At 53.0% G+C, this 21,732-nt stretch overlaps 2 protein-coding genes across 3 annotated transcripts; one reads left to right on the forward strand and one right to left on the reverse strand.

Annotated features, from left to right (window-relative positions):
• Window positions 1-202: 202 nt before the first annotated feature.
• Window positions 203-13,418, reverse strand: LOC110477985 (uncharacterized). 2 transcript variants are annotated; one of them, XM_085570753.1, is made up of 11 exons: window positions 13,255-13,417; window positions 9,699-9,859; window positions 7,818-9,272; window positions 6,925-7,017; window positions 6,237-6,341; window positions 5,546-5,655; window positions 4,544-4,738; window positions 3,186-3,348; window positions 1,500-1,665; window positions 1,265-1,359; window positions 203-684 (listed from the first exon to the last, which is right to left on the reverse strand). In XM_085570753.1, the coding sequence occupies exons 2-11, from the start codon at window positions 9,853-9,855 to the stop codon at window positions 599-601; spliced, it is 2,625 nt and encodes an 874-aa protein (XP_085426879.1). In that variant the 5' UTR covers window positions 9,856-9,859; window positions 13,255-13,417; the 3' UTR covers window positions 203-598. The 2 variants fall into 2 exon arrangements, with proteins under 2 accessions (XP_085426879.1, XP_085426878.1); XM_085570752.1 differs by having other exon boundaries at window positions 9,699-13,418.
• LOC110477957 (cis-aconitate decarboxylase) lies at window positions 13,407-21,614 on the forward strand. The gene is made up of 6 exons (XM_021544219.3): window positions 13,407-13,742; window positions 14,302-14,356; window positions 16,627-16,814; window positions 17,879-17,971; window positions 18,452-18,657; window positions 19,427-21,614. Exons 1-6 carry the CDS (start codon window positions 13,560-13,562, stop codon window positions 20,343-20,345), a joined length of 1,644 nt encoding a protein of 547 aa, XP_021399894.3. The 5' UTR covers window positions 13,407-13,559; the 3' UTR covers window positions 20,346-21,614.
• Window positions 21,615-21,732: the final 118 nt, after the last annotated feature.

Here is a 21,732-nt window from a genome sequence, read left to right on the forward strand (position 1 = left end):
CATTTCCAGGAGCTGAGTGCCCTGGGATGAGCTGGGAGTGGCTTGGAAGGTGGCAGGGAAGGAATGGGGTGAGCTGCTTGCTGCAAACCCTCTGTCAGAATTGCACCTCCCCATATTGACTCCTTCCTCTGGCATTTAGTCACGGAGCTTTGCATTTTGGGAGGATGAAGAGCTTGGTGGAGATCAAACAAAACACAAAGACTTTTCCTTATGTTCCAAAAAGAAGATTTATTTAGTGGGTTTTAGGATTTTAAAATACACAGTTCTGAGTACTGTGGAGGGGGATGCACAAACATTGTGTTCACAGTCCAGTGCACTCCAGAAGCACAGGAGCTCTGGGAGTTCCTGCAGTAAATCATCAGCTCCTGGGCAGCTCTCCTGGAGATTCCAGGCCCTTACTGGGGATAAACAACAAATCACTGCAGAAAGGTCCCAGGAGAGGCCCCAAGTGGCAAAGTGCTGCTGTTCCCAAGGAGGTAAGAGCGGATCAGAGACGGAATGGCTCTCCCAAGGCCATGTGCTCCAGAAAAACGTGGGACACATCATGTTTTTAAGGAGAGCAGACTTTGTTCCTTTGCTCAGGGAAGATTCCTTCAGTTCAGACCACTCTGTTCTTCACCCTTTCAAAGATCTGCATCACTTTTCCTGCTGGGATGCAGCCTTCCCGCACGATGGTGATGCCACCTTTCCAGAGGGAGAAGGAACAAGTCAGGGCAATCCCCAGAGTGGCACAGAAAGGAATACAAAGGAACATCTTGCACCAGCAAAGCCACTCAAAATAAACTTGTGTGGAAGCACCAGAAAGTGAAACCACCGATGAACACTGACATCACACTTTGTTCAAGGGTTTGGTTTTCCACTAATGAATCTCTGAAATGTCAGCCCAGAGCCACCCTGGACACCTCAGCGTGTGCTGCTGCATCACTGTGGGCAAGCTCCTGTCCCACCCTCGTGGTGGTGGGCCGAGGCAGCACCCACCCCTCCTTCTAGCAGCACCCACCCTCCCACTCAGAGCATTTCCACCCTGAGGAGGCAGATTTTCCTTGCACAACTGCGTTTGTCCTCCTGCCTTGTTCCCTGTCAACACAGAGGTCCTCCCAGGACATCTTTTGTTTGTTTCCCTTCATCAACATGTTTGCAAATGTCCAGGCACTCAAGAGCTGTTACTCTTGGAGCACTCTGTGCTGCCAGACTGATACTGGGAAAGGCATGGAAGCCTCCCAGGAAAACGCCGTGGCTGATGAAGGGCGGGTCTCACACTCACTTTCATCAATCTTTGTGCAGTTGACCACAGTGGATGCCACCACCTCATCAGACTCTCCATCACAGAGAACACCCTCCAGCTTATGGCCAAGGCGCCTGTGGGGCAGAAAATAGCAACAACCCTTCACAGACCTGGCTGTGACCTCGTGCTGAGCTTCCCCTCAGTGCAGGACACCAACCCCAGGGCTGCCACCCCTGAAGCAGGAGGGTGGCACTGCCAGTGACCAGGTACTCACGAGATGACCATGTCGTGGTGGGTGCTGTCCACCTCCCCGCTGGGGTTGGCCGAGGTGATGGCCAAGGGTCCGGTCATGTCGATGAGGTGCACCAGGACCGTCAGGTCAGGGACTCGGATCATGATGCTGTCCTGGGTTCCCACCCTGCTGTATCCTGCTCCGACCCCTGCAAGGACAGGCAGAGGATGTTGGCAGGGGCACAGCTCCTGTCGTGGCACCAGGGGGGATCTCCTGCTGCCTTTGGAAGTGACCCGGCTCCATGCACCCAACTAAATGTGCCTTTGTGGATGTCCATTCCTGGGCAGAAAGCTGTGAGAGCAGAGGAACAGTTTGGGGTCCAGCTGGGTAAAAAGGAAATTATTCACTACTGGAGATATCACAGCCATTTCCATGGACACGGGACACAGTGACTTGTGTCACTGTTGAGGCAGGACGGGTATGAGGACACTCTGACTCAGAAGGCTGTGAGAGTAGAACTCTGGTTTATTCAAATGCACTGCTCTTTATGCAGAGCTTTGTGAGAACCAATTCCATTGGTTCCGAAGTGAAAACAACCCACACCATTGGTGCAGAGTGCATGACGCACAGTGAAAGAACTTAACTATGAACAATGTGAACAACAAGGAGATAAAACTCTTATTTACATTCTTTTCTAACAGATTCCCAGGCTCCTGCCTGGTCAGAAACTTTCCGTTTCTCTCTTTGACTGAATCTGAGACTGACATCCTTGTATCCCAAAGCCCAAAGAATTCCTGTGACCGCTGCCCACCCTCCCATCCTCCACCACCTTCCTCTGCCTGTTAAATGTGGTTAACTCAGAATCACTGAATCCACAGAGTTGGAAAAGACCCTTGAGATCTTCGAGTCCAGCCTATGATCCAACACCGCCTTGTCACCCAGACCATGCCACCAAGTGCCACATCCAGGCTTTCCTTGGGCCCCTCCAGGGATGGGAGCTCCAACACCTCCCTGGGCAGCCCCTTCCAATGCCCAATCACCCTTTCTGTGAAGTTTTTTTTTCCTAATGTCCAACCTAAACCTCCCCCGGTGCAGATTAAGGCTGTGTCCTCTCCTCCTGTCCCTGTTCCTGGAGCACAGCCCGACCCCCCGGCTGTCCCCTCCTGTCAGGAGCTGTGCAGAGCCACAAGGGCCCCCCTGAGCCTCCTCTGCTCCAGGCTGAGCCCCTTCCCAGCTCCCTCAGCTGCTCCTCACAGGACTGGCGTTCCAACTCCTCCAGTTCCCTCGCTCCCTGCTATTTCCACAGGAGCCAGGGCTGAGGTGAATCATCCCAGTGCTCCCAGTGCCTGCCTGTGTCCACGTGGTGGGAAGGCAGAGGTGATGAGCAGGGATGACCATCGGAACCCTCTCATCTCCTGGGTGCTCCACCCTGGTTTGCTCATCCCCAGTGAACAGGGGGGGCCCGGCAGAGGGGACCCTCCCAGGCTGAGGAGCCTCCCCTGCCTCTGGTTAAAGAGCTCATCCTGCTGGCTCCCACTCTGGTGAGTCATTCCAGCTGATTAACACCCTCTGCTAAACATCCCCAAAGCATCTGGGAGCTCCAGAGGGGACTTGGCAGAAAGCGATGGGAATCTCTCCCCATCACATCCCAAAGGGTGTTGGGATTGCAGACCTGCCATGATGAAAACATGAAAGGGGGACAGAAGGGTTGTCATCTGCTCATCTCACCCAACTTCTTCAGCCACTCTCCCTTCTGGATAATGCAGCCAATGCCGCCGGGATAAACGTTTTCCATGAATTCCCAGAGCAGGGGGCTGATGGGCGGGGCAGCTGCTCGCAACTGCTCCAGGTTGGAAATAAAGATGCAGATGGGCTTCTCTTGAGGCCTGTCCTGAAAAAACAGAGGGGGAAAATAGATGAAGAGGGAAAGTTTGCCTGGAGGACCTCGAAGCCTGCTGGGATCCTGGTTTGTGTGTTTCCCAGGGAGCAGGAGCTCCGGGCAAGGAAGATGCTGTGTCTGCACAAATGCTGAGCTGTGATGGATGCACCAGCTCAGATCTGCACGTGAAAATTAAAGAAGAGACGGAGCAGCAGCCTGCCCTTGGGAATCTCTGGGATGCATTCAATTCCTTTGAATTGGGCACATCCATCTTGAAGCACATCCATCACAGGGACAGGGATGCTCCACTCAGTATCAGCATTTTTGGGATGCTGCACACCAGGGGCCTGATTTTTTCCAAACTTCTGCTGGTATAAACCAAGGTCAAACCCACCAATTTTTGATGGGATAAGGGATGGAGAGCTCAACCCCTTGCAAACCACAATCTCCACTATCACCCCTCCAGAGCTTTGAAAGAAGCTTGGTGAAGTAAATTCGGTGTAAAACCATGAGTTGAGATGGAGGGGAAATAAAACAAGCTCGCAAAGAGGTGTCATTTCAGTCCTCAACTGACATCAGCTTCAGTGGGGCCAAATGACTCAGGAACTGGGCATGTATTTACATTCTGTTTGTATTCTCTCATCGGCAGGGAAGGTCAGCACTGGCACCAGGGCAGCGCAGAAGAGACGGCCTTTGTGCCGCTGCTCGCGCTGGGGCCAGCTGAGATCGTCTGTTATGGTTATTTCTCCAGGCTAGCCAGGAAATTGCCTCATGGGCAGCAGACAGGGCCAGGCTGCAAAAGCTGGATTGAAGGTGCAACTCTGGGGCTGGTTCCAGCACTGAATGGCTCCAAAAGTCTGGGGGAATGTAGCCCTGGGATTCTGATTCAGCACTTCGTGAGGCACAGAGGACAAACACAGGTTTGGACCCGCTTGTGAGTGTCTGTTCCTGTTTGGGGCTGTGCTTTGTCCATCCCCAGGGATGTCGCTGCCTAATTACCAGGGCTCCAGCCTGGAGCAGAGGGGATGTACCCTGGCTTTCTCAGAAGATGGTCCCTGACGTTCTGGTGTGGCTGATCATGAACTCTGCCCACGGTCACCTCCTGAGTCCTGGGACAACCTGAATCCAGGGGCTCCCTTTTAGCTTCTGCAGAAACTCAGGGACAGGACACAGAGCCAGGCAAGCAGAGACATCCCTGAATTCCCACCTTGATCCTGTAGACCTTCTCGATGGCTTGAGGGTGCTTGCAGGAGGCTGCCAGGGCATAGACGGTGTCTGTGGGGACCCCACACACGGCCCCTGTGTTCAGCAGCTCTGCGATGGTTCTCAGGCCACTCGTGAGGTGGGACTTGGGGCAGACACAGGGCAGGGGATCCTCCCTGTCCCTCCTGGAGCTCTGGACCTGCCAGGAATCAGGAGGCAGTGAATAAGCAAATATGTGGGACAGAGGGTGGGATTGCATCCACCTGAATACAGGAATCCACCATGCTGTGATCTCTTGGGTGTCCAAGGTCACAGGCAGCACCTCTAGGAATGCTTCTCCCACAGCAGGGGAGAGAATTCCAATTATTAAAGTCAAAGACAGAAGCTCAGGGTGCATATTTCAACTGCCAATGCCTTAAGTTAGAGGAGATGAATCCCACCCAGCACAGCTTCCCGGGGGAACGGGTGCTCTCCAAAGTGACCTAAGGAATGTGTTCGGGAATCCAAAATCCAGACCAAGATGGAGTTTCAAGTGCCTGATTCCCAGGAAACGCTGATTTAATGGAAATGTTTCTCTGCAGCAGGAATTGGAGCTGGCAGATCCATCACCCTGGATGGGGGGAATTGCCCTAGTCAGAAGCACCAAATGGCAGAAGGAGTTTGAAGTTAAGAAAAGATGGGGAATTCTTGCTGTCCTGTCTGGGAAACTTTTTAATCTCCCTGCTCCCAAGACTGTGGCTTTAAAACTCTGAGGAGTTCTTAGACTGGGGATGGCTGATTCCCCAGGGTCAAGATATGACTCTTGTGAACATCCTTGCCCTTTCTCCAATGTTATTCCTAATGGAAGAGAGCTCATTTCCAGCTCACAGCTCCCTACAAAGGAGCCAGGACTTTGAATGGCACTGAAGGATTCAGCAGAAGGGAAATTCCACAGAAGTCTGCACTGAAGGCCCCAGAACATCCCCTCTGAGCAAGGAAGCTAGACCACCATGCCAAGACCTCTTACTGTGAGCAGAGGAGGTCCCATCACCAGGAGGTCCTTCCCGAACATGCAGTTGGTGAGAGAGGCTGTGGCTCCGTAGAAGCAGACGACACTGATGATGCTCAACACAACAACTGGAAAAAAATCCCAGAGTCAGGGGTAGGAAGGGTGATTAAATCCTTGTCCCTGGAAGGATTTAACAGTGTGGATGCGGCACCTGGGGACAGGCTTTGTCAGTTCTGTGGGGATGCTTGGACTCAGTCGCTTGGATTTATTTCATGGTGCTGTGATTCTATTCTGTGGTGACAAAGTCCTGGTGGAAAAGCTCTTGATAATCCCCTTGCTAAAGCACTCCATGGAATCAAAACTTAAATTGTCACTTGCAGCAAAGCCAAGGCTTCAGCAGAACTACAGCCATTGACAGCTGTGGCACATTCAGCCCATCCCACACCTCAGGGAACATCCGGTGGGAAGTAGAGCTGGACAGAACCTCTAGAGGTGCTCTGATCCAGCAGTACTGGGTTTATTTGGAACTTCAAGGCCCTAGACGTGGTAGGATAAAATATTTCCTTCTCCAGTCACGCTTGCACACACCCCAGACTTCCAGGGAAAGAGGAACACTCTACATTATTTTCCCACACTGCTCCTCAGCCCAGGACCCACTCCCGGCACTCTGTGGGTGAGGGTTTAATGTCCAGGTTCCCCTAAAACTCACTTTCAAATGGCAAAGGGAGGTTCTCCAGTGTAAAGAGTAGAAAACAAATGATCAAGAGCTCCATGGCCAGGGTCAGGCAGAGCAGCACCACGTTAAAAGAGGAAGCTGTGGAAAGAAACACAAACAAGAGGGACCCACATCAAGCACGGCCCATAAAACGTCCATGAACCAGCAGAAGAGTTCCTAAATCAACTGAGGCTTGTTTGATTAAACCGAGAAGCCCCAGCTCTGATTTCCCTGTCGGTGGAGGAACAAAGAGGCACAGCCAGGGTCTGTTCAGCCCTCAGGTTCCACAGACACACTGCCAAACCCTTGATCTGCCAGGACACTGTGCTCACACGGAAAACACTTCTCTGGCAGCCAAGCAGGTTCTGATTTACACCAGCTGGGCTGGAGTGTGGCTGTGGATTGGTGCCAGTGGCCCAGTGGGTCGAACACTTTCACCTGATTTGATCCTTTTATTTTCTTTGAAATGTTCTTCCATTCCCTCGGGGCTGTTTCTCCTAAGCCCAGCTCAGCTTCTGTTACTGGCTGTGGGCAAAACATCTCCGTTCTTGCTTAATCGGAGCAACAGGCAGAGCTGAGCCTCCCTCACTGGTGCATCTCCACCACGGAGCAATCACAGGAGAATTCATGATCTGACCCCAGACGCCCCTCAATAAACATCCCACGTGGTTCTGAGACTTACCCAAAATGATTAAAAAAGCATTGAGCACCAAAAACGCAACAGAGCCAGCAGTGAATCCCTCGGTGTTCCCCGCCCCGATGTCCAGCAAGTGACCTGAAACAGGAGCAGCACATCTGGTTACGAGCAAACCACAAAGAGCAGCGTGACAGGAGAGTGGCAGAGCCTCGGCTGGGATTACCACAGCTCCAGCTGTTGGATGTGGCCTCCCAAAAACCCTCCCTCACCGACACCCACTGCATCTGCCACGCAAAGTATTTGAGGTATTAACTGTGGGGCTGGTGAGGGTTATCCAAAAAAAGCTCTGGATTTTACCTCCAGCTTGGAATACTCAGGGCCTGGCTGGACACTTCAGCAGCTCCTGCCACATGTCCCAAGCCACAGCTTTAATCATCCCCACAGGTGCTCATTTTAAGAGCGCCTGGCATGCAGGCTGTGTGAACACTGCCCACCTGGAGCAAAATGCAGCTTTTAAAATCCAGGCTCAGCTTCTGGGAGCTTCTTTCACAGCTGTGACCAGCTGGGATAGATTTCTCCAGGCTCCCGAAGGAGAAATCCAGAATCTGGAGTCTCCCACTGCCTAAAAGCATCTTCTGAGTTGTTATTCTGAGATAACAGCCCAGAGCCAGCCCTGTCTCACAGTGTTTGTGCAGGGAAATCTTGGCTTTTATCAGAGTTGAAGACACAACTTGGACTCCGGGAACTGAGAGCACCAAGTGCCTGCAGCAATGGCAACCCAGTGCAAACTGGGGTGATTGGAGAATTATCTTCTTCCAAGGAGGAATACCAGTAAACCTGATGTCATTAACTCTCCTGAAAGAAGGAATTCCATCGGAGAAAGCAATCTGAAATTCCCTAGGAGCGCCCCTTAAACCAGGAACCACCCTGTGCTTTACCTGCCAGGCGCAGCCAGGTCCAGGCTGCCCAGAAGGCAGCGTAGCAGAAGGGGAGCACGGACCCGAACCTCTTCCCGCCCTGCACCTGGATCCGGCACACGAACAGCTGCCCCAGGGCTCCGGGGATGAGCACAGAGGGGATGGAGAGCTGCTGCCTGCCCGGGTCACCCACGCCGCCCTGCACGGCGGCGGCCGCGGCCAGGCCGTTGCAGATGTAGAACAACGAGTCCGGCACGGCAGCGCCGGTGCCGCTGGGGATGTCCTTGGACCTGGAGAGCCAGGTGTGGACAGCTCCCAGCATGGCCTGGAGAGCTGAGCTGGGCACGGCCTGGGCGCCCACGGGAATCAGAGCCTTCTCCCCGATGGAGTTGATGAGGCTGGCGAAGGTGGCGTACAGGGAGAGCGCGGTGCACAGGCTGCAGGCGGCCCCCAGGAAGGGCCGGGCGCCGGGCAGAGGGATCTGGTGGATGAAGGCCGAGGTGAGGAGGATGAAGGAGGCGTTCTGCAGCATCTCCAGGGTGTCTTTGTGGATCGACATCAGAAACAGCAGGCAGGCAGTGGCCAGGAAGAACCACGCTCCAAACATTCCCAGCCGGCTGTCCTGAGCCGCGGGCAGCCCGAGGAAGGCGGTGAGCACTAACTCCTCCCAGGACATCACCAGCCAGAGGAGGCTGTGGACACCAAACTTGGTGGTGTGGTAGCCGTCCCCTCTGAGGTAGCTGTAGAAGCTGGAGAGCAGCTGGCAGCTGGAGATGATGGAAATCCACGCTGCTCCCACACAGAATGTCTTCATGTACCCAAAGAAGTAAAAGGCAAATATAAAGGGTGACACGGTGTCGCAGATGTTCCCCAGGGCCATCGGCTCCGCGTACTTGGTGTTCTTCTTCTTTTCTTCCCCGAGGGCCTTGGAGGAGCTTTTCTGTGCCGATCCCAGCAGCAGGACGTTGAAGAGGGGGTGCCCAAAGCCGGGCAGGACGTACCTCTGGGTGATGCCCTTCAGGAGCAGAGCCACAGCTCCGTACAGCCCGCACACGACAATGCCCAGCTCCAGGACCCCGGACACCACCAGGGCCCAGTCCCCGAAGAGCGCGACCGCCTCGAAGCCCAGGGCCAGCGCGATGGCCCCGAAGATGAAGGGCATGATGTAGTTGACGGTGGCTGAGCAGAAGGCCAGGATGAAGGAGATGGCAATGTAGGCCACCAGCCCAGCCACGGCGCTCTGGCTGGCTGAGAGCAGGGCTGTGCCGGCGGCTGGGAGCTGGCTGGTGTTCCCAGAGGGAAGCGTTGTGTTCTCCAGGGAGGGATATGTGGCAGACAGGACCTTTGTGGCCCCGTAGCTGCTCCACAGAGCAGAGAAGGTGAGGAAGGCTGCGCCTCCGAGGTGGTCATACTTGCGGAAGGCAAGAAATCCGGCCAGGAGCTGGACAAAGCCTCCAATCAGGATGAGGTGGACACCTGAGGGATGCAGGAAGGGGTCAGGTGTGAAGCCAAGTACAAAAATGCTGGAGCTGCAGGAAGCTCTAGGGCACACCCCACGGCAGGTCCCCTGGCCTTCCTGTGAGCAGCCCTGTGGCCTCTGCCTGCCTCTCTTCCCACCTTTATGGGAAACTTCTCTGTGTGCCCCCTAAGCCCCTTGGGTCAGTGTGGTGAGCAGGCCTCAAGGACACTTTGGCTCTAGCAGGGAAAGGCACATGGAATATTTGGCCCAGTGTCTGGGGAAGGAGGAGCAGCCATCCCCAGGATCACACCGACCTGCACAATGGACACAGCCCACATTTCCCCACCATCCCACCAGTGGTACCCACTGGCCCGCGGGGATGACCTCAAAGAGCTCAGGGGACGTTCAGCCCCACCCACGCCACCCTGAGCGGCAGCACCCACCTGCCAGGACCTGCTCTGCTGCCCGAGGCCCGAGGCCGGTGGTGGCCACGGCGAAGTTCTGCAGGCACAGGAGGAAGGCGCTGACCACGTTGCCGAGCAGCCCCAGCACCCCCGGTTCGCTGTAGAAGACGGCGGCGAAACCCTCGGCGCTCGCCATGGCCCTTCCAGACAAAACAGCAGAGTTTTGCCCCCACAGCCTCCCGGCCATGCCCTCTGCACCGGGCTCGGGCGCCCGGCCAGCCTGCGGAGCCGTGCCCCTGCCCTGAGCAGGGACAGGCTGGTGACAGGCTCAGGTGTTTCCACGTTCCTCCCCGCTCCGCGCTGCAGACAAAGGCTCGATTCAAAGCACCACTTGAGGTGCCTACTTTCCGCAGCCCTATCCAGAAAAAACACACACAGCCTATTTAGGCGAGCAGGATTCCTGGCAAAAACATGTTTAGGTGCCCCAAAGCGCTGCAGGTGGTGGTGATGGTTGCTGTCCCCTCTTCTCCAGGCTGCTGGAGATGGAGACACATGAATAGCCCAACATAAACCAACAAACATCCAGACGAAAGCCACAAGGTATTTTTGAGCCGTTCCAGGACGTTTCTTATCCACTGTTGCAGACAAACAGGGCAGGCACGGTGCGCACACACACTGTCTCCCTTCCAGATGGAATTTTCCAGCTCCATCCCTTTCTTGAAACCCCAGTGACTAAACAGGCTATTTTCAAACCCTTCATATTTCTCCCATGAACTCGTCTGTTTGCAGGCAGCCCCCACGTTTCCACTCCTCGGCACTCCTGGGTACCAGGAGCTGAAGTTTTCTCTCTGGAGGGTTTTGTTGGGAAACAAAGATGAAAATAAAACAGCAATGTTCTTGTTATTTAGGTATTTTTAGAATATTTGGTGAGCTAAAAAAGCTGGAAAGGGAGAAGGTGATGTATTCTGTTCTCAGCCATTCCAAAGAACCCTTTGGAAAGGGAGGAAAGCTCCACTATTGTTAGGGGGAGTGAGGAGGAGGGAAGGAGCACCACCCAAAGAAAAATAATGTGGGAATAATAATGAACCTAAATCCCAGGATCACACAAATCCACAGGCCAAATTTACATTTTGCAAACAGTACCCTCTGGACTCTCTTATTCTGCTAAAAACCCAGTGTTTTCCTCTCTCCATTTATTCTAGAGGATGTCACTTCCCCAAAGGAAGAAGGATGAAGGATAAATTGACTCCGACAGCTCCAAACTGCTTTGGCAACATCAACTCTCATCAAATAAGGAAAGGCTAAAAACCTCCAAGCAAAGCTTGGGGAACAATGAATTATTCAATTACTTAGTTGTGCTAAAGGCTGGGATTTTGGGTTCAGCGAGGGAGATGCACCAGATCCCAGCTCCCAGGTAGGATTTCTCCCTTTTCCCATCAAGGCACTGCCTTTAAGGAGGTCCCAAGCAATTCTGTGTCCTTGGGCAGAGCTGAGTGGATTTCATGATTTCATCTCTTTTATTGTTTTAAATGACACTTCTACATAAAGAAGGACTTTGGTTTAAATGGTTATACTTGGAAATGAGCCACAAAGTTAAGCTCCTCCAGATGTTTTGCCCTGAAACAGCCCAGGCAGTGGCTCAAAGGCACACTCAGAGCCCCTGCTTGGAGTGGGTCCCAGGAAGAGGGTGAGATAGGATTTGGGAGGGAGATGGGCTGGCCAGGTGACTCCTTGGCTCCCAGCAGTGGTTTTTAATCTGCCAAAGCTCATTTTGTTGTTTTTTTTTTTCTGAAAACAGGCCTGCAACAAAGAGCTGGGGATGGGGAGGGAAGGAGAGACACAACTCACAGGGATGTTTTCCTCTTCTTCCACTGCAGGCATGGGAGAAGGGAGGAAGACAAACACCAGAACCGCTGTCAGGCTAAGGGGAAGGATGTGAGAGGATCCAGCCCAAGATGTGGAAAAGGAGGAGGAAAGTGGGATTGGAACCAGCTGCAGTTGAACCCAGTGCTCACACCCACCCCCCATACACCAACCCAGGCTTGTGGTCCCTGCCCCAGGACATTGGGCACAATGGCCCTGGACATTGTCCCTACCTCTGCTGCAATTCCAGGACACATCAGACTGGGAAAATCCTCCTGGTGCTGCCTCAGGAGCAGCAGCACCCGAACACTGGGGGCTGCACTGAGCTGGAACAACGAGGCCCAGCGGGGGAACCCCCAAGGGGTTCCCTGATCAAATATGGCCTGGGATAACCCCACCCATGGGTGCTGTCACTGTCCCTAAGGAGCCATTTCACCACAGAACCCTGGTGGTGCGACAGGATAACGCGGGGCTGTGCAGGAGGCAGGGGAGCAGGTGGAAAATCCCTCTCTCCTGGGTGGAATCAGCAGCTCTCTGCAGCCCAGGGCACCAGCAGCACAGCCACAGTCCAGGGAAGCACGGGATGGAGATGTCCCCGTGCTGAGGAGGCACCTGGACACCTGGGATGCTGCCTGAGAGCTGCATCTCCCGGAGGGATGGGGCAGCCCGGGATGATCCTTGCCTTGCTCAAATCCCTCGTGCAGCGAGGGCAAAGCCAAAGCCACACCCTCCCTCATCCTGCCCCCTCCACCTTCTTCCCTCTCCCTGCTTGCCCCCGACATCCCTCACCCTGGGGTTGCAGGAATGCTGTGTGAGGTCCTCCCTCTCTCCTGGCTCTTGGCCCCTGCTGACCTCGGAGCCACATGGGACAGGCTCTGGACACCACTTCCTTCCCTCCCTGCTGTCCTCACAGCAACTTCCCTTCACCCCCTTCCAGGAAAGGTCATTCCCATCCCATCCCATTTCCACGGGGCTCTCAGCTTTGCAGGAATTTCTCTGTGCATCCAACGGCTGCTTCTCCATGACCAATATTAACACGAATATTCCAGGGCACAGCCATTCTGTCCCCAAGAGGCTGGAGCAAGGCTTCCCACACCATGGACACATCTGCAAACACTAAACCACTCCGTTTTCACTCATCTCCTGCAGCACCTTGCCATTAGTTTTCCATCCCACCTAGTTAGTGATAACAAACATTTACAGAGCTCTGAGGAAACACTGCTTCTCTCCAGATAAACACGGAGAGAGAACCAAATTCATTTTGGATAAACACACAGCGAGATGAACAGTGCACAGCCACAACACACAGCTGGATTTCACATCACAGCCCTGTCTCTCCTCTGGTGCAGACCACGATGGAATTGCCAGGGATGCATTGCTGCAGCAAAGGTCTGCATGGGAGTTAGTAAAAAATCCAATTTTAAATAAAGGCGTGTCCCACCAGGCTGTTACTCTGCCCAAAATAATAAATGTTCCCAGGTTCCACTGCTGAACAAAGCTAACAGCCGTGGTATTCCCCCAAAATCCAAACATTGCTTTGGGAACAGAGGCTCCCGGTGTTCCCTGGAAGCTCCAGGCTGCACTCCCAGTTCAGTGACCCAGCAGAGCTGGAGATGGAGAAGGAAGAGAGCTGGGAAAGACTCAGCCAAACACCCAAACACTGAAGGTATTCAAGAAAAGCATCCAAGAAAACCACCACTGCCTCACTTCTGCCTCTGCAGCTGGGATTTACCTGCTTTGGTGACACTTCAGCTCAATGGGAGGATGCTCTTGTCCCTCTCATTTCCTGGTAAATCCCACTTTTATAGTCCTCCTCGGGAGGAGGAGCCTGGAGCCAGTTGCTTCACCCATTGGCACCTGTGACACTTTGGAGACAAGAGTTTCCTTGAAACTTGTCAGTTATTGTCTGAAATCTTTATTTATTTCCTGAAACCGGGTGTGTGTGTGTGGGGGGGGGGGGGGTTTTCCCTTCTGTCCAGCAGGGACAAACCACCCCTCCTCACAGATTCCCCCCACCCTCTGGCTCCCCAGGGGCTGATGTCATCCCCCTGGAAATTTAGTTGCACAAAACAGAAAGCAAATTGCCTTTTGGACGCAGATATAAACCCTGCCACCAGCACCTTCCAGCCACACACCTCTGCCATCCCTCGCACCGAGCACTCCGAGCCGGGAAAGGCACTGGGAAAAGCAGCCACCAGCATGCTCTACTCCACCTTCCAGGTAAAACTCTTCCCTCCCTATCCCTGAGCTCACCTTTTGCACTTTAAGGAGGAAATGTTGCTTTCCGGGCAGTTCCTCCACTGGTCTACCTGATTGTGGCATTAAACGGGCACCTGCCCCAAAATTAACAAGTTCCAATGGTTTTCACAGTCACTTAATTCAGCTACTGACCTTTTCCTGCCATCCTGCTCCTTTCATGTGTCCCAAACATCCCCTGGACCGTGCCATGTGGGGATTGTTGTTGTTGGGATGTGCTCCGTGGGTTCTGCTCCTTGTGCCCACTCTGAGCTGGTCCCACTCGCTGCAGGATCTGGTGGCAGGGCTGCAAAGGCTCTGCTGCCCCTTCAGCTGTGTGCCTTTATTTCCCTGGATGTTCTTGGCATCCCTGCTGGATGCAGCTTCGGAAAACATTTTTCTCCCTCCTTTAAATATACTGTTACTTTTACGTGCTCGTTTGATCTGTGAGTGTCTCACGAGGAGAGGCACAACCAGGAAAACTGCTCTGAGAAAGCTTCCAGCAGCTCCAATGACAAATTCCCTCTCTGTGTCTCTCCTCTAGAAATCCCAGAAGTTCTTGGCAAGCTCTCGGCAAGTCCACAAAACTGCTGCCCACGGTTTGTATCTGTCAGCATTCCCCATCCTTTCCTAGCGGGCATCCCTAAATAATTGCTGGAAAAGGAGGTGCTGGGCTGAGCACACCCAGAGAAATCCTCAAATTCTTGGAAGGAAAAGCTTCCAAAAGTTTAGGGGTACTCTGGTGCTTCTTGCCCTCGGGGATAAAGGAACAGGAGAAAAGCAGCAAAGAGTAAAAATGTGGATTGTTAGTCCTGTGCTAAACCAGATCTTTAACTGGTTTAGAACCAGACTTTCCAAATTCTTTAACCACAAATGTAAGATGTTGAAAAGGTGGCTCAGATCCTTAACTCCTCCGCTTGTCACTGCTTCCTTCTTACACCTGATCCTACCCTGGGCATTGCCTGCAGACATTCATGGATCTCTTTCTGTGGCTCCAGCACTGCCCAGCTTTGGATAAATTAAATACACTTTGGCCATGTAGACACTTGGTCTATTTTGTCTCTTAACTTAGTCTATTAACTGATCTTAAACTATACCATGGTTTATTATGCTTATAAACTTATTTCTAAAGGTTTTCTTGGTTTAGTATAAGTTTATTATAAGTTTATTGATTTATTTTAAAAAGAGCTCTTGGCTTATTGTAAGTTTATGATAGGTTTATTAACGCATTTTAAAATATATTCTTAGTCTATTGCCTCAATTTATTTTAAAATGAGTTATTAACACAATAAATGCAAGGAATATTGCTTAAAGAGACCTGAGGACAAGAGAAATAGTAATCCAGAGGGATTTATTTGGTCTTGCATCCAATTTAATTTTTTTATGAAGTCCTGCCATACCAAGAGGAAAACCCCGGAGTCATGGAATGCTTTTAGCTGAAGGGTTAAAAACCCCGCTGCCTGCTGAGGTGACAAAGAGCATTTGAAGCCGGGGAGGAAGCAGTCCAGCTGTTCTGGGTGCTGGGTGACGGGGGCAGATGTTCCCTGACATCTGGGCTCCCGCTGCGGAGGGTGCGGGGGGAGCGGGGGATGCTGCGGGGGTCCCGGAGCGCTGAGAGCCGCGATTGCTGCGGGATCGGAGGGGAATGTTCCCGGGTGAGTCAGGCGGTGATGGCATTCCCAGCTGTGTTTACAGGAGCCGCAGGCCGGGCTCCAGGTGAGCCCGAGCGTGAGCCAGCGCTCCGTGAGTCACCGATGCGACATTTCGGGATGAATCCAAACGAGGGATATTAGGGAATGGTCGTTTCATTAATTGCCGTGTTTGCTGTTCCAAAACCAAAGCCTCTTGTGTACCTGCCGATCTGGATGAGCTTTCCTCTTGGAGCAAAGTATTTCTTTTTTACCTGTGATTCATTTAATTTGAACATTAATTCATCTTTTATCCCCATCTCTGTGTGCACCCCCACATCCACCCGTGAGTAAATTTTTAGATTTGCCATCCTGCAAATGTTGTCCACGTGGAATTTTATTTTTCCTGCTCTCCTGTGCACTCTCAAATTAAAAATATAAATTGTAACAGGCCATAACAATTTTCATTCTGCAAGTTATAAATATAATTATATTCATAGTATTCTGTATTTTAATTATAGTATTAAGAATAATTTTATAAATTATAAATTACTATATGAATTATAAAAGTTATTATTTAAAATTAATATATAATAATGAGATAGATATAATCTAAACAATTTGTCTCTGAAATTAAAATATACAATATACATAAACTGGGTATTTTCCACAGAATTTTAACTTACTTTTAATGATTAACATCCTATGGAGTACATAGGGCTTATGAGTTTTGGTGGCTGAGTCAAGACACTTCAGTGTCTTGTAGGATGAAACATCTGGATAAATCCAGGTTTTGGGGCTAGTCCCGCTTTCCAAAAAAATTATGGAAGTTTTGGATTTCTGTGGTCTGTTCATATTTGGCTTTCCTCTGGATAAAGGGACATAATTTGTGTTGATACTCCCCATAAAAATGCTTGTTGGAACCCCAAGGTGAGGGGATGGGGCTGAGCTCTGAAGTTTCTTCACCTGAACCTTCTGGAAGCCACCCCAGGAGGAGCCCAGAGCACCTGTGGAATATGAAACTTTATGTATAGAACATACGGAACCAGAGAGTATCCCAAGCTGGAAGGGAGCCACGGGGATGATGAATCCCAGCTCCCTGCCCTTGCTCCCCAAACTCACCCACCTGGCTCGGGCAGGTGCAGTTCCCTGAGCCTGGTGACACCGGGGGCACGGGGCTGCGGCCGCCAGCACAGGGCTCACCGCTGTCCTTGTCCCCTCGCGGTGTCCCGGCGCTGCAGTGGCCGCCCGGAGCGCTCCCGAGGACACCGTGACCAGCAGCTTCGCCTCGTTCATCCGCGCGGCGCGGCCCGAGCACCTGTCCCCGACCGTGCGGCAGCGCAGCAAGAGGATGATCCTGGACAGCATCGGCGTGGGGCTCGTGGGCAGCACCACGCGCGTCTTCGACATCGCCCTGCGCTACTGCCGGGTAGGGACAGGCAGGGACAGCCCTGCCACCGCCACTGCCACTGCCAGCCTCACTGCCACCGCCACTGCCACCCCCACTGCCACTGCCGGTGCCACTGCCAGTTCCACTGCCACCCCCACTGCCACCGCCTGTGCCACCGCCAGTGCCACCGCCACTGCCACCACCACCACTGCCACCCCTAGTGCCACCGCCAGTGCCACTGCCATCCCCATTGCCATCCCCACTGCCACTGCCACCACCACTTGCCACTGCCATCCCCACTGCCAACCCCACTGCCACTGCCACCGCCACTGCCACTGCCACTGCCATCCCCACTGCCACCACCAGCCCCACTGTCACTGCCACCGCCACTGCCATCCCCACTGCCACCTCCACCACCTCTGCCACCACCAGTGCCACTGCCAGCCTCACTGCCACCGCCACTGCCACTGCCATCCCCACTGCCACCACCACTGCCACTGCCACTGCCAGCCCCACCGCCACTGCCACCGCCACTGCCACCACCACAGCCGGGGCTAATCCTGGTGGCTGCTGGGGCTGGGGGTGGCTGGCACCATCCCCGTTCCCTCTGCTGCCTCGTGAAGGCTGCCCTAGAACAGAGGCTGGATGGAGCTAAAGAATAAAGTAGGGGCTTGTTAGGAGGTCTCAATGGATTCACCTTGGGCAGCACAAGAGACCAGCCAGGGCTACACCCCAGGTGAACCCAAAACAGTCACAAAATGCACGAGCGCTCACGGGGTCCCACACCATTGTAAGCCTTGGTCCACCAGCACACTGGACTTAATTGCCCAACTACAGTCCCAGCCTACAAAGTCCCACCTTTCCTGTTTTCTTTCTTCATTACACATTGTTTATGCTCTTGGGCCTGAGATTTGGATCATTTGTCCTTGGTCCCCAGCTAGAGAAGGAATTGTTTTGTCTCCCTACTTTGTGAAGAGAGCTCACCATGCCCTAATATGAAGCCCAGACCCACACACTAAAGCAGCTCAGAATCTGAAAAATATAAAAGCTGAAACCTGAGGCATCACCCCCAGGGCTCTCCTGACATTCCCTCCTTTCCACAGGAGCTGTACTCCTCCGTGGCCGTGAGCTCAGTCTATGGAAAGCCAGGAGTGAAGCTCTCCCCGACACTGGCTGCCTTCACCAACGGCGTGGCGGTGAGGCTGGATCTTCCCAGGGGATCTGTGCGCCCGGATTTTCCAAGGGGGATTTGTACTCCTGGATTTTCCAAGGGAGATTTGTGCTCCTGGATCTTCCCAGGGGAATTTGTGCTCCTGGCCCTTCCAGGGGAATCTTTGCTCCTGGCTTTTCCAAGGGGGGTTTTTGCTCGCAGCTTTCCCAGGGTAATCTGTTCTCCTGGCTTTCCCAGGGAAATTTGTGCTTCTGGCTCCTCCAGGGGATTCTGTGTTCCTTGCTCTCCCAGGGGAATCTGTGGTGCTAGGAATTAGCATTCCTGGAAGCAGAGTACTCAGTGGTGGGGAATAAAAGCCGGGAATCTCCTGGCTTTTACAGGAGCCAAACCACCCCGTGGGGACACCGAGTGGAAGCTTTGGCAGAATTTCCTCAGGAACAGCAGCAGGGAGCCTTCATTCCCTCAGCGTCCGACCAGCACGTTCTCACCTCTTTTTCCCTGGCAGACTCATTCCATGGATTTTGATGACACCTGGCACCCTGCCACTCACCCCTCTGGGGCTGTCCTGCCAGCTCTCCTGGCAGCTTCCCAGATGGTCCCACCCAACACCAAACCCAACGGCCTGGATTTCCTGCTGGCTTTCAACGTGGGCCTGGAAGTGCAAGGGAGGCTCATGCACTTCTCCACGGAGGCTCACGATATTCCCAAAAGGTAAAGCTCGTGTTCTTCACTGAGGATGAAGAGGGTTTGTGAGTCTGGGTTTTAAAATATTTGTTTAGGTTAAGCCAAGTTTAAGTCCAGTTTAATTTAGCTTTACCCCAGGGTAAAGTCTTAATGAGAGCCAAATGCCAGAGGTGATTGCACCGTGCATTTATTTGGTGATTTCCAGAGATTTTGCCTCAAAAATAGCCCTCAGGAGGACTCCCAGGGAGTCTGCAGTGCCACTGTCTGACCCAGCCAGGGCAGGATCCCAGAACCAAGCAGAGTTTGGTGGTGGACACTGGCCCTAGGCCAGCTGCCACTGGTGAGATCCAAGCAATGGAATCAACCAGGAACTGTTCCCTTGGGTGTGTTTGAGGCCGAATTATTAGTTTGAGGGATAGAAAGTTTGGCTGTGTGGACACAAACCATGGTATCCCCTGGAGAAAGTTCAAATTGCTTTTTGGAGATACTGAGCTCACCCTGGTGTTCCTGAAGAGGTTTCAAGGAGAAACTCCGTTTTCAGACTAAATTTATGTTAATTAACTCTAAATTCAGAGTTAAACTAAGCTGAAGTAAAACTCTGATTTTAAAGTTAAATTATTAGCTAAAATTTATGGTTAAATTCTGAGTCAGGTGAATCCCACCCGCACCAAAACCACGAGGGAGTTCCACTGGCTGACGGGTCCCTCATTTCCCGTTAATTTTTCCGTGGGAGGGGTCCTTTGGTTCTCCCTGTGCCAGGCAGCCAGGGCTGCTCATTCCTGCCGTCCCCCTGCAGGTTCCACCCTCCCTCGGTGGTGGGCACCCTGGGCAGTGCCGCAGCCACGGCCAAGCTGCTGTCGCTCAGCTCTGCCCAGTGCTGCCACGCCCTGGGCATCGCCGCGTCCCTGGCCGGGGCACCCATGGCCAACGCTGCCACCCAGGCCAAGCCGCTGCACGTGGGGAACGCCACCCGCCTGGGCCTGGAGGCCGCTCTGCTGGCGGGCCGAGGGATGGAGGCCAACCCCTTGATCCTGGATGACATCCCCGGCTGCTCGGGGTTCAGCGCCTTCTACAGCGTCTACCAGCCCAAGCCGCTGTCCGCGCCTGGCGAGCACCACGAGTTCCTCCTGGAGAAGCAGGACATTGCCTTCAAGCGATTCCCAGCCCACCTGGGCATGCACTGGGTGGTGGATGCTGCCTTGTCCGTCCGGAACCTCTTCATCAACTACGCGGGGTCCTTCTCCCCCTCTCTGATCCGCAGCATTATGCTGAAGATCCCAGTGTCCAAGTACATCAACCGGCCTTTCCCCAGCTCGGAGCACCAGGCGAGGCACTCCTTCCAGTTCAACGCCTGTGCTGCCCTGCTGGACGGCGAGGTGGGCCTGGGCTCCTTCTCTGAGAGCAGCATCCAGCGGCAGGAGCTCAGGGAGCTGCTGGACAAGGTGGTGGTGGAGCACCCTGAAGACAATGTGGCCAACTTTGACAAGATGTACGGAGAGGTGGCCCTGCTCCTGCACAGCGGGGACATCCTGACTGGCAAATGTGACACTTTCTATGGGCACTGGAGGAACCCCCTGAGCAAAGAGTCGCTCCTGAAGAAGTTTCGATCCAATGCCTCCCATGTTCTTCCAGAAGAAAAAATAGAAGCCATCATCACTCTGGTGGACAACCTGGAGAACCTGTCAGACAGCTCCCAGCTGGCCTGCAGCCTGTGAGGGGACAGCATGGGGGCTTGGTGAAGGGCTTGTCCTGGTGAAGCTGCAATTCCTTTCTTCATTGGTGCTTTCCTACTGATTCCCAAAGACAGGCAAGTTCCCACCCCTTCCAGTAGATAATTCCAAAGGAACCCACGAGCCAGGAGTTGTGTCTGGGTTAGCACATGGAGTAAACTTCAACTCCTGGTTGGTGCTGGCTGAGAAGCTCAAAGGCCACCACAAGTATAAAAAAATTCCCATGGAAATCTCTGAGAATCCTGGGTTATCATCCAGTTCTCCAGAAGGAATGGTGCTTGTGCATTTCTTACAGCTGGATTCCAAACCTTTTCTGTGCAGAATGCCTGACTGCCGAGCCCGGGAAGAGGATGAAGTTCAGCTGCAGAGCCTGTGCTTTTCTTAGTGCTCCTCTGGGCACTTTTGGGGTTGGGGTCAGGCAGTCCCACTGGCCACAGGAGAAATCCATCCTTGCTGCAAACAGCCCTGCCTGCAGAACTCTCCAGCACAGAGGGATTATTTTCCTTCCCAGTGAAAGCCTCCTATTTCTGCAACCTGTGGGCACTGTTTGCCACTTCTCTGTGTACAAAGGATGGTTTGTGGACCATTGAGACTTGGATGTCTTTTGTGAAGGGGAGACAGTTGGTAGGTGAGGAATCCTACATCAGTCCTACACCCTGAGGGTGATCCCTGCCCATCCCAAGGCTGTTCCACACCATCCCTCCTGGCTTTCCTAGGCTTTCCCAGGTGCCTGTTCTGAGCTGGCCCACCAGCTGGCCCATGGGCTTCTCTGTGAGGTGACTTGGGCACATAGACTGTGACTCCCATTGGGAAACTCTTGTTTCCCCCCTGTGAGGGGAGGGGAAGCTCATTGAGACTTGGTTCTTAACTCATCTTTCCATGAAAATGGATGAAATCTGGAATCTGTGCTCCTGAGCAGCCATTCCCTGGAAGGCCCTTTCCCCTGCACCCTCCCTGAGTGGTGAGATGGAGAACTCAACACTTCTTTACATTAAACACTGGGGTTGCTGATCCAAAGAGCTCCTTTCCAATATGATTGTGATAAAATTGTGGAATCTGCTGTGGGAATCAGTATTCAAGAGGGATGAGATGGGAGCAAACAAGAAGGAAGATCCTTTTCTCTTGCTGGTTGTGGTTTGTGCAGGGAATGAACCATCCAGAAGAAAACTGCTTTCCCACCTCTGTTCATCCTCTCTCTCCCACTGTCCAATATTCACAATGAATCTTGCTGAATAAAGAATGGAATTAAATTCATTTTCTCCATAAAGCTTTAATGCTGCATTATGGAAAACATCCATTTTAATTGGAATACTCACAATACAGAGGCTTTTCCAATAGATGGGGAGCCCAGCAGAGGTTGGGACAGGGACAG

The sequence above is a fragment of the Lonchura striata genome, chromosome 4A (genome assembly GCF_050655825.1).
Source record: "Lonchura striata isolate lonStrDom1 chromosome 4A, ASM5065582v1, whole genome shotgun sequence".
NCBI lineage: Eukaryota > Metazoa > Chordata > Aves > Passeriformes > Estrildidae > Lonchura > Lonchura striata.

Bases quoted from the DNA above. Each gene is read 5' to 3' on its own strand.
- LOC110477985 (XM_085570752.1), bottom strand. From the start codon at position 9,906: ATGGCCGGGAGGCTGTGGGGGCAAAACTCTGCTGTTTTGTCTGGAAGG. The intron at 4,739-5,545 runs GTAAGAGGTCTT...GATTCCTGGCAG, and splicing joins TGGGACCTCCTCTGCTCACA to GTCCAGAGCTCCAGGAGGGA. The intron at 685-1,264 runs GTGAGTGTGAGA...CCCTCTGGAAAG, and splicing joins CTGCACAAAGATTGATGAAA to GTGGCATCACCATCGTGCGG.
- LOC110477957 (XM_021544219.3), top strand. From the start codon at position 13,560: ATGTCATCCCCCTGGAAATTTAGTTGCACAAAACAGAAAGCAAATTGC. The intron at 13,743-14,301 runs GTAAAACTCTTC...TCTCTCCTCTAG, and splicing joins TGCTCTACTCCACCTTCCAG to AAATCCCAGAAGTTCTTGGC. The intron at 17,972-18,451 runs GTGAGGCTGGAT...TTTCCCTGGCAG, and splicing joins CCTTCACCAACGGCGTGGCG to ACTCATTCCATGGATTTTGA.